Genomic DNA, 16628 nt, shown 5'->3' on the forward strand with positions numbered 1-16628 from the left:
AATGTTATCCTCGGTTGATCTTCTGTAGTAAGAGCATGTTGATGAGTTTAGCCTTAAGACATTTTTGATAGAACGTAGCAAAATCCTCACAAAAACATTTGCTTTTGATGAATTCTAATCAATTCACACAAGGGACGATAAGTATCTCGATTATAAATTATCAAAGCTAACATTTAATAAAGAACAACAATGTCTTGAAGGTCTCATCTAAAAACACAACTTAAATGGAAATTAAGCAAAGATACATAAACGAGAAAAACATCCAAAGCTATTCCCCATGACGCTGCTGCTGCTGCTGCTGCTTCACTTCTGCATATTCTCACCCAAAGAATAAAGTTTGGTCAATTACGTTTACAATCAACAAACGTTTTGGTAAAAGATTAGAGAGATACTTACAGATAGTTTTGCAAACATGTTTCCGTAAAACTTGGCCTCCTTTTTGTTGAACTCCTTCATTTTCTCCTTCAACCTTCTCTGCTCCACCTTCACTTCCCTATCATTTCGATAATAAAAAAAGCAAAAAATGAGAGTGTAGATTTAACTTTACGATCCATAATGTTCACTCCGGCATATGAAGAAAACAAACCTGTTATCGGGATCAATTTCAAGGGCCTTCTTGACATCAAACTCGGCCAAGTCCAAATCAGCCAACTCCATGTAGGCCTGCGCTCTCCTGTAAAGAGCTTTCACATTGGTGCTTTCCAGCTCTAGCACCTAAACATATAATCCAAAAGCACACCTTTGTTGGCTCTGAAGGTATAAAAAAAAGAGAGGATATGCAAGTCTTATCCACCAATTAGTTTACCTTTGTGCATAGCTTTTCAGCCTGCCTGTATTCTTTCAGCTTCAGTTTGCATGCTGCGTCGTTCAGGTTGCACGCCACTTTCAATGCTTTTGCTTGCTTCTTCTCCTCCTCACTGAAGGATGAGTCGTATTCAATGAATTTGACAGCCTGAAAAGAAACCAAAACCATGTTAGAAGATGATGGTTTCAACGTAAGAAACGTACAAATCATCGAACGCTTCATATTTATTACCTTCTCGTATCTCTTGGAAGCGAGTGCATATTTGCCTGCTTTGAACTTGGCATTTCCTTCTTCCTTCTTCTTACCGGCAGCTTCAATCTTCTCCTCAGTGTTCATGTCCCACGATTCCCTTTCCTGAAAATACAGTGACAAACAAGTGTTAGACACACCTATATTCTGCTTTACTCCCTGAAGTAGGGGCTAAACTGCACTAACCTTGTCGAAAGACACAAGGTCAACCTCATAATAGACGGTTGAGTTTGGCGGCACCACAGCTAATTCCTGCTTTGACTCAGTTGAACCAAAAGCATACTCTGGGTCTATGGTCACCAATGCCACTTCACCCTTCTTCATCTTCATCACGGCTTTATCAAGTCCATCGATCACTTGCTCTGTTAAGAGCATACATCAAAATCTATTAAAACGATGAAGTCCAGAACATCAAATTTATTAATAGGAAATTTTCAAAACTGTAGTTACCTTCATCAGTTTTGAACTCAAAGAGCTCTTCACCTTCACCGTGACCTTTCTTTAGGAATACAGTACCGTCTCCAAGTTTCCCTATCAGTTTCACTGCCAGAAAGTAACAAATAAAACACTTGTAAGTAACTGTTACTGGAGAAGAGACGCATACGCTCAAAATCTGAGATAGCAAACCTTTCACGACCGCTCCGTCGTTGGGACGCTCATATCCTTCCCCTTCTTTCAGGATTTTCTTGATGACCTTGTTATCATCTGTCACTTCAGAAACTGTCTTCCAGGAAACCAACTCCAGCTCGATCTCAAGTGTCGCGTTTGGAGGAACCGCAGCTTCACCACCAGAGGCTGGCTTGCCCTTCTCCCCGAAACCATCTGTCAAATTTATAAGCACGTTGGAATAAGAGATGATGTGCACACTATCACCACAATCACTGAAGAAAACACACTCGAAGCCAAACTATCTTACATTGTGGTTTAACTGTCAGGAGGACCTTCTCTGCCTTCTTCATGGTTTTCACAGCCTTAGCAAGCGCAGGACAGAAGCAACCTATATAATGACATAGACCACAAAGATTGTCAGAGACAGAACATACTATCCTACACCCCCATGATTTGTCATAAGAAACAAAGCACTAACCATCTTTAACAGTGAACTCAACACCATCAGATCTCCCAACAACTGTACCATCCTCAAGCTTAGCTTCATACTTAACTGAAACATACAAATACACCGGAAAACACATCAGAAAAATATCAAAAGGTGCACAAATTTATAAAGTAAGTGACAAAGATCACTGACCAAGAACTTCATCGAGATCCTTTGGTGTCTCCCACTTCTCCCCCGCAGCAACAATCTTCTTAAACACACCACCGTCCTTGCATATGTCCTTAACACTAGACCAGGAAAGCAACTCCACATCAAACTGAAGCGTGGCATTGGCAGGAATAGTCGGCGGAGAACCAGATTCACCATACGCCAGCGCCGAAGGGATAGTGAACACAGCGTTTTCGCCTTTCTTCATAGTCTTAATACCAATATCCCATCCCTTAATAACCTGACCTGCAAACACACTCATTGCCAAGATAGAAAGAATAAACAACAATCTCAACTTAATTCACACAGATCTTCCCAAATTTAACCTAATTAGATTAATGAGTTGCTAATGATAGATACTAAAGCTAAACAATCATAATCAAGGAGAGATTGAATCCACTGACCTTGACCGAGAGTGAATTTGAAAGGCGTTCCTCTGTCACGGCTCGAATCGAACTTGGTCCCATCGAGCAAAGTACCAGTGTAATGCACTGTAGAAAAGATCGATCGAAGTCTCAGCTAAGTCAAATCGAAATAACATCACAAAAATTGGAGATTTTCGAATCTGATGTTTTTTTACCTTCAACTTCGTCGCCGTTCTCAGGAGTCTCGAATCCTTCGCCTTCCTTGACGAGTTTCTTCTTCAAACCTTGCTGGATCTCCTTCTCCTCTCCGACTTTGAGGAACGCCGCGTCGTCGCCGAAATCCATGTCGTCGTCTCCGCCGTTGATTCCACCGACGGGAGGCATCTCGAAATCTTCATCCATCTCGAATTTGAAAGTAGCGTTGAGGTAAGACGAATCGCGAGAGAACAGTTCAGTTTTGTGAGGAGAGCTGAGGTTGGTATTAATGTGGGGTTTATATATTCGGGTGAAAAAAAGGGTTCTAGAGACTTCCTTTGGTATACGAGAAGGATGAGAGAAGATTGACGGTGTTAAGACTGTTCCAGAATATGTACCTACAAATGTTGTTTCACTCGTGACGCCGTTAAGAAAGAAGATGCGTACTTTGATTACGTGTCTTGGTTGCGTCAGCTATATGTGCTGGGCTTTAACTATTTTCGGTAAACTCTTTTATTAGATTGGCAAAAGTGTAGAATAGTACGGACTCTTGATTGGGCCCAATAAGGTTTGGTTCAGATAAAAGGTAATTTAAACCTGAATTTTGACGTGGAAATGTAGTACTACTAGTAGTGTTTCTACACGATAAAAGAGACCTGTCAATATTTATTCCATTTCTATGTTCCATCTTTCATAACAAATGAGTTACATGGGGATTATGTACAATCATTTCAAAATTAATAAAATCAAGTGTTATAAAAAAAGAGACCTATAATTCAAAGTTTAGAAATATATAATTTCTTGTTGACAAAAATAATATATATGGTTTTTCTCTTTTGTATATATTAATTAAAATAAATTATAAAAAGGATGTGTGAAATCTTTAAACAGAAATCCACAATAACAATTTAATTAGTGTAGTGCTAATAAACTGTGCGTAAATCTTCATAAAATAATAAAATTAACTGCTGCAAAAAAATTATTTCCATAAGTGTAAAACTTTTACAAATATATATATATATATATATATTCTGTTTTTGTAATTTTTATTTCATAATATTAAATTTAAGTTATTTGAGTTTATTAAATTGGTTTTAGTTTAGTTTTATTTAAAATTTATAATTCTACCTTTAAATATAAATTTAATGTGGTTTAGTATGGTAATGCATAAACATTATTTTTGTGGAACAAAATGAATAATTGAATAAATATTTTTTTAGAAACGTCATCTTTATTTTGCTTACGAACCGGCTTTGGTCTGGAAGTGGCTAAATCATGCTAATTTTAAAACCTTTATGGTAAGTGGTTGAATTTTTAATTCCACGATTGTACGACTTATACAATTAAACACTAACTAGATCTTGACCCGCCCGACTGGGCGGGTGTTTGTTTTAATGTGTAAAATAATTATCGACTTATCTGCAATAGAAAATGATTGGGTTGAATAAGGTATGTTGCATGCTATTCGCTATCGTATGATTCATATTTATTATCTTTAATGTATTTATAACATTCAAAAATACAAATACATTGGTATATATATATATATATATTTTATTTTCTTTGCATTGTTTATTTTCTATTGTAATAATAGAAAATTGTTAATTATTTTAATTTTGTATAAAATTACATTATGTCGAACAAATGTTATTCTTGTATTTGAAAAATATTATTTCATATTAGAAATATATAGTATTTAATTTTTTTAGATAACAATATAATTACCTATATATTTTATAAAAAATTTAAATGTCAATAAGTATAATATCACAAACAACAAAAATACTGGTGGCCCAACACAGTAAATAATTGACTAATCTTAATGGATCTATGAAGTTAAAAATGGCCCAATTGTGTGATAACAGAATTTTTTTTCCGGGAAAAAAAATCGTTAAACCTAAGAAACTAAAGTTATCGCTATCTCTCTCTCTCTGTCGGCAAGATTATTTTTCATCTTCTCACCTTCCTCGGCTCGAAAATTCCTCACCTTTCATCTGTCGGATCGAAAATTCCATCGCTGAAGATGATTCTGTTTAATCAACATTCAGCTTCGCTTTTAAGATGGTTTAAGTTAGCAGGTTAGATCTTCTTTCTCCTCTGTTCTTTGTGATAGTCATGTTTATTTTTAGGACTTTTTCTTTCAATTGGTCTCGTAACCAAAGATTCAATGTAAATTAACTATAGATTTTCTATTTTTCGTAGATTGAGAAACTATATCAAGTACTATAGATTTTCCAATCTCGTCCATCAATTCTGATCTTCTTCAGAACGTTCTCCATGACAATCAATACAGTGTTGGTTCAGACAATCAACAAAGGTACAGATCGTAAAAATAGTGACTCTATGCATCTGAAGAGATCAGCCGGATGATCAATTATTTATCCACAGGACCCTGATATGTCGACAGAGAAGGGGACAGCAGCTCGAAGATGCGCCAAGGGGAGTATTCTACAAATCTCGATGACCTTACATTGCTCAAACTCCTTGTACAGAATCACGGTGGTTTAAGTGACCTGAAACCTGAAGAATACTATGATTCGGCTCCGAGATTGTGTAAGTAAACCTTCTATAGTTTAACAATCAACCTTTTAGAAAAAGTTTGTATCAGTTTTTTAGTTGTGAAGACGATTTGATTACAAATACTGTTGCAGTTCGTTTCTTTGGGGTTTATCAATTTATAAATTTTTGCTGCTGACACTTGATTTGAGTTATCATCGCATTGGAAATTTGTTTGTGTAAACTCCTGAGATTTTTCATCTACTTTATTATGGTTATATACCTTTATAATAGTTACCTTTTCTCTGCAATGTACTAATATAAATTCGTTCACTTATTCAAATGTTGCATGTGAGACGTACTAAGGAGGAACATGTGCCTGCGACTGAGGAAGAGAGTATGGTGTGAGGCTTCAGAAAAAAAGTAAAGGTGGCAGAGAACAAAGGACGGATCAAGTCTTTACCAAAAAGTGAAGGTTAGTAATATACTGTCTTTCTTTCCGTAATCGTTTGTCACATTGATATGCAAAGATTATTAGTTATCTAAATCATATATTTAGATTTTAATTCAAATTAGAGTTGAGATTAAACTCCGCTATATCAATATTGTTTAGGGTATGGCCGCTTCTAGTATATCTTAGTTTTCGTTGAAAACTTGTGATCAATAGTCTTTTCTAAGCAGTTATCTCGCCATCTTAAAACTTGTGATTGCAATTGAAAATACCAATTCTATTGAATAGAATCAGATGATTTATTATAGGAATGAAGTCGTTTGGGAAAAATTACAATGTGCCTAAAAACAGGAAATGATTTAAGTCTACGTAACTTCTGAAAGAATAGTCCATATCATTGCTTCGATAAAATCTGCAACGATCAAAAAATTTCTTAGACAACAGCAAAATGCATTTTACGAATATAAGCTACTCCAAACTATAGTTGCATCCACAATATAGTATTATTACAAATTAAATAGTTCAGGGGAAGTTAATATTGAAAATACATACCTCATCACTCCCGTTGTTCAAGATTGTTGAAAATATTTTTAAACGAAAAGCATAATGTTGCCTCATACTAATAGTCTTTTTCTTCATCTTTTTAGTAGCCTCTGTTACTCCTTTCTGAATACCAAGCCTAAATCCATCTTCTCCATATGTAAATAATAGAGGATACTGCAGTGCTAGATATGAAGGATGTATCTCATTAATCCTCATTAGTTTCCCAGAATGTTTCTGAAGTACTATATCCCTTTTATCCATATCAAGATTAAAATCTCCAGGAATCAAAGCTGCAACTTCCGATGCTGTTGGTGTGTTATATGTTCTGCCATCCGTTAAACGATCACTAATGATCCTCATATGAAAAGCCTCTTGAGGATTAGTATTAAATCGTTCTCCTGCTGATCTGAACTTCTGAACATATGGATTGACTTCATCTAAGACTTTCATCAAAACTTGAATAATTTCTTTCCTCAAGTTGTCCTTTTGCTTGCCTTTATAACTCCTTTTACCTTGGCTGCATTTGAAACGCTAATTATTATTCAAAAATTCAGAAATATAACATATCGATGATGAAACAGATTATAATTTAGAACATATGCGAAAATTATACCTTAAGCAATTAGCTCTGTTCTCAGCTTCATTTTCCGTATCACAGATGTACATCTGTCCAAATTTGGCATCTTTACCGTCTGTTGGTTTTAAACTACCCAGAAGATGGTAATTTTCTCCTTGCATTTGAAACATCTCTGGCCCAACTCCTTTTCTTAGAGATTTTTCTACCTTCCCACCAAGCGAAGTAAATGAGAAGATCATGTTATAGGCTCTGATATTTTTCTGAAAATGCTTGCAAACGTTATCATCTCCTTCAAACAATCTTTTAAGTTCTGTTGGCGGGTCTTTTAATAGAGGCAAAACAACCTGCCCTTGTCCACAACAGAGTGAAAAAGAAGGATTTGTGCTATTTTTACGCTTGTTGATCCTTTCGCCATACCACATAATAGCACCACAGTGAGAACATGTATATGTTGGATCACCTTCATCAATGTAATCTGTATATTGAAAAAAAATATTAAAACGTATAATGATTCTGAGTACTAAAGTTGCAAAACGTCAATGAAAAATAAAATTATGTTAACATAAAGTCAATTTTTACCATCATCCTTTCTACCAGTTTTGTTTTTAAACACACGTTTTGTTGGACGTGTACTTGTCTTTGCATCAATGAATGATTCTTTATGGAATTCAGTGTGAGGAGCACATTTTTCCGGCTCAACAGATTCATCAAAGTGGGTATCCTCACTTTCTGTGTCTGAACTCTCCTCGGAACTACAGTCAAACTCTAGAGAATCATCAATTTCTTCAATTACTCCTGCATAATATAACATGATCAAAAATATGTGTGTAAGCCATAAGTAATAAAAAGAAACTTAATAATTTATTCCACCTCTTATATCGATATTGCAGTCATCGTCAGCATCGTCATCATCACTGTCATGATCTTCGCATGTATCATCTCCTCTGTTAGATTTTATATTTCCCTTGTCGTTTCCTAAGGTCTTTGATATATTGGTAATGTCTTTTAATACTGCTGGGGAATTCTTTCTTCGTTTCTTTGAGATTATAACATGAGAATCATTGTCTCCTGCATTGATTCTATCTCTTGCTACCGTTGGAAAGGAATAGAAAATAATTAGTCATAACTTAGGATGGTGTTTCTATGTAAATATCATATATTTGACAATATATGTTTAATATGTTTCTTACAGGTTATTGAAGTGACAGAACTTCTCTTTTCCGGAAGAATGGTAGCTGCAGTATAGATGTAAAACACACTTCTGATATAAGTAAGTAATATCTTACAATTTACTTTGACACCTTCATATTAAAGACATAATAACTTTGAAGTATAGAACAACAGTTACCTATCTTCCTCTTGTTCTTGTTAGCTGGGGTTTTTGGAGTGGTTGAAGTTTGCTGTTCGATAGATCCAAATAAACCAATAGGTCGACTGATAGAATTGGGTTGTTGAGTTGTCCTGTGTTTCTGATCTTTTTTTACACGATCTCCATTTTCTTCACCTCTGTTTACATCTCTTGCTATGAAAACATAAAAAAAATTCGAAGGTGTTCTTTTCAATTAGGTGTAAACACTGATTAATATGTTGATCGAAAATACAATATCACTGCATAGTAATATTTACTTACATGATAAGGCAGTGAGACAGCTCCTCTGTTCTGGAGTATAGGTAGAACCATTTGAGGAAAAACCCAAAACTTGCAAGAGAAAGTTACAACCCAAGATTTCAATAAGAAAACTTATAAATAGAAATGAAGAAAATGCATACATTAGAGAATTATATAAATTACCACTAAATCCATTCGGTTTGTTTCTTGCTGTCTTAGGAGTGCTATAGCTTTGTTCATCTATTTTCTTCATAGATATGGTGGTTTGATGCTTAGAAACACCTTCATAAAGCCTCTTAAAAATAGATGATAATGGAACTGAATCATTTTCCCTTGGCACTCTTGCTGTTCGATCTTTTCTATGTTCGTCTCGTATACCGGCAGTTGTGATGTTTTGATATGGATGAAGAGGCTGTTTCTCTTTGTTAGAGACACCTTTGTCAAGATGACGTTTTCGTTTCATAGATGCTTGCAATGAGAAACTTTTGTTTTTTTCCGGCTTGAGACTAATAGAACTTGACTTTTCAGTTATCACTTACAAAGTTTGACAAAGATCTTTGAAAAGCTTTCTAATGGTGGTTCTCTGCTACAATACTCGTTTGAATAGCAGATATGGTATTTTCTAAATATTCTTAGATACAGTCTCGAAAATTTGAGGACTTTAATTGATTTTGAAATATAAATAGAAACTATATATTTTCGAATTAGATATTCTTATCAATATTGGTAAGATATGAAAGCATGAAATCTTTATTTTCGATATGGTGCTTAAATCATTTAAACATTTGTTATTCAGTTGGTAAGTTGTAAACCTCTGCTATCACGATTACTTGAGGATCTTCTAAACTGTATTAGATTTTTTTTTTAAATTGTGCTCAAACTCTTTATTGGTATAATAACTTTTAAAGTGAATTAAGATATTCTTGCCAACTGTTTATAAGAATATATACTTGGTTACTTTGGTATCTTACTAACCTCATTTTATCATATTTTTTTAGGTCAATCACAGAAGCTTGGGAAATAAGAGTAATCTTCCAACTTCCTCAAAAACACACAGCTCATGTAAGTTGTCGAATTTTTCGTAAGTAGATTTGCTAAGTTGTATGGTAGAATAGGACGTAAATTATAGGTTTTGCATCAGTGAAATATGATAGTTTAGGTTAATGAATCTTTACGATCAATTTGATCAGATATAAAAAAAAATATAAAAGGATATTAATGAAATTCGAAAATCTTATCAAAGGAAAGGCACATATATAAAAAAAACACATGAATCATATTATTAAAATGCAAAACGTTCTTAATTAATAAAACAAAGCCATAGAATTTTAAAACAAAAGAAATAAATCTTGGAATAAAACAGAAATGCAAACTCCAGTTCAGCAAGCAACTAATGCCACAATCACTTAGTCTCTAGTCAACCTTATTCTTCTCCAACTTCACCGTCTTAGTGCACAACTTCTTAGAGGTAGAGGTAATGTCTTTTAGATCAACATCATCTTCTTTGCGCTTGACAGTTGGTGTTGTAAATCCTTCAGATGAACTCGCAGAATTTTGCTTCAGCATCAGAACCTTGTATTAATAAATAAAAAAAAATATATGAGATAAGTATATTAACTTGTACATCAGATTTAGGTTATTAATAAATACAAACACATAATATATTAGATGGTTATATGAGATAAAAAAAGAAAAACCTCTCCACTGGACAGTGTGCTCGAATTAGTGTCTATAGCAGAGACAGGTTCAGATTGAGTCTCGAGTGTAGGTGTATTATCACCGGTCCAGACTTGTGAAACAAAGAAAGTGTTGGATCCACTATCTAAATTTACTGAGGTTATTGAAATACCAAAACAAAAAGACTTTCCAACTACAGCTTGCAGGGCTTCGGGGATTACTTCAGGATCTTCAATCTAAAAATAAAATCATACTTGAAATATAACAATTTTGAAAAGAAAAACACTGATTCATTTATAAATTTATTCTATAACATATACTTGCCTCCTCATATGAACCATCCCAAAGATGAACTGCCTCACTACCAATGATGGCACTGGCTAACGTGTCAAGCAACATCAATTTGCATGAACCACTGTCATCTTTCACATTCAAATGCAGCTTATACCTGTTTTATATCAACAAATGGATTAGTGAAAACCAAAATCATATAGACATTTGAATTACATTTCATAACATAAAAGAGGCACTTACTTCGGCTCAACCTTTGTGACATTTGATCTACATTTATCACAATACCATATTGGTATCTCGTTTTGAGCCAACTCATTACGACGTATCTTAGTGACACGTCTACTGCAGGGTTTACATCCAAAGTAGAACCAACCCCAATCTGTATCAACAGATTCAATGGAACAAATGATTTTGCAACTCTGAACCTGCAATACACATTTAAATGTATTAAAAGAATGCTTTAAAATCGGTAAATAAAATACTAATTTAACCTGAAGTGCCACCAATATCTCAGCAATGGATCTAAATTGAACTTCCTCCCAATGTGTTTTTTCCTGCTTAATCACTTGATTGTCACTATTTTTACCCACAATAGCAAGAGGAAGATCATCTTGCAACAGTCTGCTCATCGCCAAAAAAAAAGATTAAAACAGAACATCAATTAGATTTGCTTAAACAACCAATAATATCGATCATGGTCGCTTACTTTTCTTTAAACTCGATGGCTTCCTTCATGGTTGGGTTGAGGATCACAAGTGAAGCATCAAATGCATTGGTGATTTGTATATCACCTACAAAAACATTAACATAGATTTGAATTAGAAATAGAGCAGATTTGATCATATTATTTTATTTAGAGCATGTATATACCTTGATAAAAGCTGATTTTAGCAAACCTAATCAAGCAGATTAGATTTTCGACATTGTTATCTTCGATAAAGGGCTCAAATTGTTCCGCATACTTCCCCCACAAGCAACACCTCACGTCATGACCACTGCAACCAAAAGAGACTAATATCACCAAATGTTTTAAGTAGAAAAATTTATTAGGTTCCACAAAATGTATGAAGCTTACTTGGTGTTGCGTAAACGAAAGTGAAGTCTCTTTCGTGCGTTACCATGAATATCCAATACTTGTATTCCGCCAAGATTGTAAACTTCACCAATGATATCTGAGTAAAAACGACATCTATTAAAAATATGATTATATTAGAGTAATATATTAAATAAAAGACAAAGAAACTATCATACCGATGAGGACATTTGGATCTGAACCTGGTCCACCAATATCTTCATAACTCACAAGATTAAGATAAGGATCATCGTCCTCAAACACTGACCTCCCTATGACTGTGTCACTGGTGAATGTTATCTTGTAAGGCAGGGGAGTTGGGCGATATTTACCACCAGAAGCTGAAACCTTGAAGTTTTCAATGAATCTCCATTCACCAAGAGGGAGACTTCGTTGAAGACGAAACATCTGAGTTCTTTTGCAACTTGCGTGAATTTTTCCGCCCTATAAAAAAAACAATAGAAATGATCTATATTGTACGCACAGATAAAACAGGATAGAAATAAAAGATCAATTGTACGCAGAGATAAAACAATCGCGAAGATGAATATTTATAAACAATTTTCTCTTACTGTTTGATCAGCAAGAACACATTCTAGAGTTTCCCCTCCATAACTTGTGTTTTGATTCCATGAATGGAGTAGCTTGACGTGCACTTTCCAAGAATCCTTGTGCGGTTTCACTTTGTTAACCATCACAGAAGCTTGATTGGTAGCCATCGTTTTTTGTGTGAACTTTGAGTGTTTGTGTAGAAAAGAAACGTATGAGGTACTCTATATATAAGGTGCAGTTGGTTTGTGTATCCAATAATATCTAGTCTAGGTAAAATACGCCAGAGTATCTAGGGATTATAGGTATAATTTGAGTTATGGAAATTTATATATTTTCGTGGTTAATTAGTTTGTGATCTAATGAGAAGATATCTTCCAAAATAGGTAAATAAATTACTTGCTACATAAGTAGACGGTTATTTCGAAAATATTCTAATTTAATAACATTACCTAAAAAGAAGGCAATGTAGTTAATTAGTTAGATTTTAACTTGCACCGGAAGTCCGGCATTTATTAGTTGGGATATTATGAGTAGAGAATTATTCTAACTGATCCAGTTGTTACGGTTTAATTGTTTCTGCAGGGCTTTTATTGGATCATTGGAGAAGGATTCATGTCATATTATTTTGGCCCAAGACGTTGAAGACTGATGTTTATGATTAGTCGATTTTTTTTATCCTTGTGTCCAAACGTCTGTTTTTTTTTAATTCTCCTATCACAGTTGCCAAACATATTGAAGTAGTACTTCTACTTTAATAAGATAGATATAGAGAGGAGTGCTCTTCCAATGTTACGGTCGTTAGCATTACTAGTCTAGAATCCAGTTATATGGATGATGAAAACCGATTATGGGGTGTCAAATGACACATGTAAAAAAGCAGAAAATCTATAACTATATCCAAAAAAAAAGTCTCAATCATTAACTCAAAAACAACCAAAAAGTAACTAAATCCTACAGCTTCTTCCAAGCATATACCTACCTATCTGTTTTCCTTCTCTTGTTTTGCCAGTTAAGTCATAACAAATGTTGTGAATATCTTCTCTTTTGCCATGATTAAAAAATGTATATTGTATCTACACAGATTTATCTTCGACTAGCCAGGTAAATTGATTATAGAAAGTTCTCCTACTCTGGGATTCCACCTTGTTATTTTTGAACTGCAACCATAACATTAGTTATTGTCCTCAACTAGCAAAAAGTAAACGACTCTAGTCTCTAGCATGTTTGAGATTCAAATGCTGACGACATAACATGGTTTCGTAAGGAAATTAAGAAGAAGACGGTTGCATTCAAAGCTCGCTCTTTGCTTTTCCTTCGCTGGATGGTTTCCCGTTCACAGCAACTAGCTCGGTGTCGAATATCAATGTCGCCCCACCTGCAATTCACCGCCACATTTACTTTATTTCTCTTTTTTTTTATGCAGATTCAAAAACCTCAAAAGCTACTATAAACCATAGACTAGTTCACCATCTGAGTCTCAATATAGTTTATGATGCACTTGTGTACACATCCGTTGTTATTTTTTACAGGTTTCGAATGTGCAGCATTTTTCTTTGGATATAGAATTTAATAATCATATGTTCTATCTAGCCTCATCATTAGATAAAAGGATGGAACATGAGATAACATACCGGGAATTTTTGGTGGTGAGCCGTTATCACCATAACCAAGCTTGGAAGGGATTTTCAGCTTTCTCTTCTCACCTACACAAGCTCCAAGTAGACCCTGGTCCCATCCTGCATCATTCAAATGCATTGCATTACATTCAGTTAACAATAATGGAAAAACAAAAGAAGGCTGCGAAGCAACTGCATGACACACCTGGAATGACTTGACCACTTCCAAGCTCAAACTCAATAGGGTCACCTCTCTCAAAACTTGAATCAAACACAGTTCCATCTGTTAACTTTCCCTGCATAGAGAAGATGACTACGTTTATTAATCTCCGATCACTTTAAAAAAAAAAATCAGATTCATTATCTAAATTTATGTTCAAGATAATCCGATATCAACAGTTTACTATATAGTTAATGAGATGAATTCAACACTATAAGCAAATCATCATGTTTCTTCTGACTGACAAATTAGTACAAGATTCGAGAAGACATACCCGATAGTGGACCTTGATCTTGTCCCCTTTGTGAGCCTGGACATCACATGTCTGAGGCTTGAACTGTAGTACAAATGAACAAATGTAAGCAAAATTACCAAAAGAAGCAAGGAAGCTGTGTGAAAGAGCTCTTTAGCTAACCTTAACCCCAATCTGCAACTCTGTCACATCAGCTGACTTCTTCGCATAAGCTGAAGATCATCATCATGAGATCAACGAGAAACAACAGCAAAAATCAAAGGACATCAGATCGAATATCAATCAAACACAATGGTGTACATTTCTGATGGGAAAACATTATCAGATCGAGTGCGGAGATAAGACCGATGGCATGATCAATCAACAGTGGAAGAAATCGCAAAGACGATAGATTTTTACCTGATGCTAAAACGGCAAGCAGAACCAAAAGTCCAGCAGCTTTCATGGCGGATGCAGAGCTCCTCATCGTCTTCGATCTATCTATCTTACTCACTTCTCTCTGGATCTGTTTTGAGTTATTGACTTTTTTTTTAACTATGACTAGGGCTGGGCACGGATACTCGTTACTTGCCTTATACCCGTTACTTGACTTGTACTCGCTTCGTTTTTCCAAGTACTCGTCGTTGCCAAGTCAAGTATCAAGTCGTTGAGTTTTGATACTCGCAAGTACAAGGCAAGTAACAAGTAGCACGGAAAATTTAAAGACTCGCCTTGCTATTACTCGTTACTTGTTTAACGATTGAAAAAATGATAACTAAGCTATAAAAACCAAAGTCTTAAACTATTATTTTATGTCGTAAGAAGTAAACAATACTTTCATATCAAAATATTTGTATTATATTCATTTTTTATACTAGGTATAAATATTTTATTTAAAATAACTATCGTTTACCAAGTCGAGTAAGCAAAACTAAATTTTAAAACCTTCTCTCACACAATATTATCTATCAAGTAATTCTTAGAAACTTGGAAATATATCCAAATAATTCATAAGTATTTGTAAGTAGTAAGTAATCGAACAAGGTAAGTAACTTGCAAGTAACATATTTTTGGACAAGTACTCAAAATAACAAGTACTCGTTACGGACAAGGCAAGTACAAGTCCAAAAATCCATTACTCGTTCAAATCAAGACAAATGTCAAATATATATATAAAAATGCAAGTATTCGCCTTGCGTCCACCCCTAACTATGACCAAGTGAATTTAATGGGCCTTATATAGCCCAATAAACCAATTATACAAATCCACACAGATTTGCTCTTCACGTGATTATCGTGATTTTAGGCGGCGGATCACAGATATTGAGAGCAGATCACGAGGCTTTTTTTTTTTTTTTTTTTTCAAAATAGTAAGGGAGCTATTTAATTCTTCTTGCAATTTTCCACATTTTTTTTTAATTTTTAGACAATTGTCGATGTCCTTAACGTTAACTGTTTATTTGTAAATCAAATTAATATACAAAAATTATATACATAAGTATTTCTTCTTTAAAGCTGACTTTTTTGAGTGTCCATTTGTTCTTTAATTACTAAAGGTGTGTGATTCACGTTAATTATACAGGAGCCCTGAATTGAGTTTGTTTCTGTTACACAAACTTCATGGTTCGTTCACCGATTGAGAGAGAGAGTCAGTCATTGCATCACTATTCATTTTAGCCATAAATCATTGACAAAAGGAGTAAAGAGTACCCTTAATTCGGCCAACCACCCCTCGACGACCTTGCATCGTGTAATCAGCAGAATTTAAACTTATAACACAAAAGTTAGAGCAAAGCTCTGCTCGCTTATGGTTCCATAACTCCCCATCATAATCAGCTCTGCTCGCTTCTCTTATCGTCTGAAATATTGTTGGTTGCACATGTGTTTTTATGTTGTTTTCTCTTGCTTGTTTATGGTTGTTCTCTTATGATCTTTTTCGAAACGATGTCTCTTTTGGAGGTGGAGAAGAAAGAATGAATAAAGGTTAATTTAAAAAAAAAAAAAAAAAAGTTAGAGCAAAGCAAGCAAACAACTAAAAGTTGTATATTTTTGGAGCCCCTCCTGACCTGCATCTTGAGTTTAGCATAAAGAAAGGTGTTAAAACGGAAGAGAATATATATACGCTCGGTATGTGAACATACATGTTGCCAAATGTAACTCTCTCAATGTTCCACTTTCATCCAAAGACACAAAAAATGCATGAAGTATGTTCCATCTAAAGACACAGAAAGTGCAGTAAAGAAAAAAAAAATATATCATCCCAAATCTCCAAAATCACCCCATTCTTGAGGATGGCCCAAAGTTTTCGACGGATTTATTGTAGAGTATCGACCGGGTTTAGTGGGTTGTGGAACAATTACAAGGGTGGTTTGAATTATGTCTACCGAAAGTTACTATAGTTGATGTAAACC

At 34.6% G+C, this 16628-nt stretch overlaps 2 protein-coding genes and 1 long non-coding RNA gene across 3 annotated transcripts; 1 reads left to right on the top strand and 2 right to left on the bottom strand.

Moving 5' to 3' along the window:
* Window positions 1-132: 132 nt before the first annotated feature.
* Window positions 133-3163, bottom strand: LOC108863274 (peptidyl-prolyl cis-trans isomerase FKBP62). Its single transcript, XM_018637649.2, has 13 exons — window positions 2899-3163; window positions 2723-2809; window positions 2304-2564; window positions 2142-2216; window positions 1971-2051; window positions 1682-1876; window positions 1505-1597; window positions 1241-1416; window positions 1037-1159; window positions 806-952; window positions 587-714; window positions 397-493; window positions 133-309 (listed from the first exon to the last, which is right to left on the bottom strand). The coding sequence occupies exons 1-13, from the start codon at window positions 3083-3085 to the stop codon at window positions 304-306; spliced, it is 1656 nt and encodes a 551-aa protein (XP_018493151.1). The 5' UTR covers window positions 3086-3163; the 3' UTR covers window positions 133-303.
* A 1656-nt stretch (window positions 3164-4819) lies between these two features.
* Window positions 4820-12909, top strand: LOC130512481 (uncharacterized). The gene is made up of 6 exons (XR_008946022.1): window positions 4820-4956; window positions 5081-5195; window positions 5267-5849; window positions 8138-8215; window positions 9553-9616; window positions 12732-12909. It is a non-coding gene; the product is annotated as an uncharacterized LOC130512481 (long non-coding RNA).
* Window positions 12910-13255: 346 nt separating this feature from the next.
* LOC108857218 (peptidyl-prolyl cis-trans isomerase FKBP15-1) lies at window positions 13256-14809 on the bottom strand. The gene is made up of 6 exons (XM_018631170.2): window positions 14638-14809; window positions 14401-14450; window positions 14260-14322; window positions 13971-14061; window positions 13781-13885; window positions 13256-13524 (listed from the first exon to the last, which is right to left on the bottom strand). Exons 1-6 carry the CDS (start codon window positions 14702-14704, stop codon window positions 13439-13441), a joined length of 462 nt encoding a protein of 153 aa, XP_018486672.1. The 5' UTR covers window positions 14705-14809; the 3' UTR covers window positions 13256-13438.
* Between the last annotated feature and the right edge of the window lie 1819 nt (window positions 14810-16628).

The sequence above is a fragment of the Raphanus sativus genome, chromosome 5 (assembly GCF_000801105.2).
Source record: "Raphanus sativus cultivar WK10039 chromosome 5, ASM80110v3, whole genome shotgun sequence".
Lineage (NCBI taxonomy): Eukaryota > Viridiplantae > Streptophyta > Magnoliopsida > Brassicales > Brassicaceae > Raphanus > Raphanus sativus.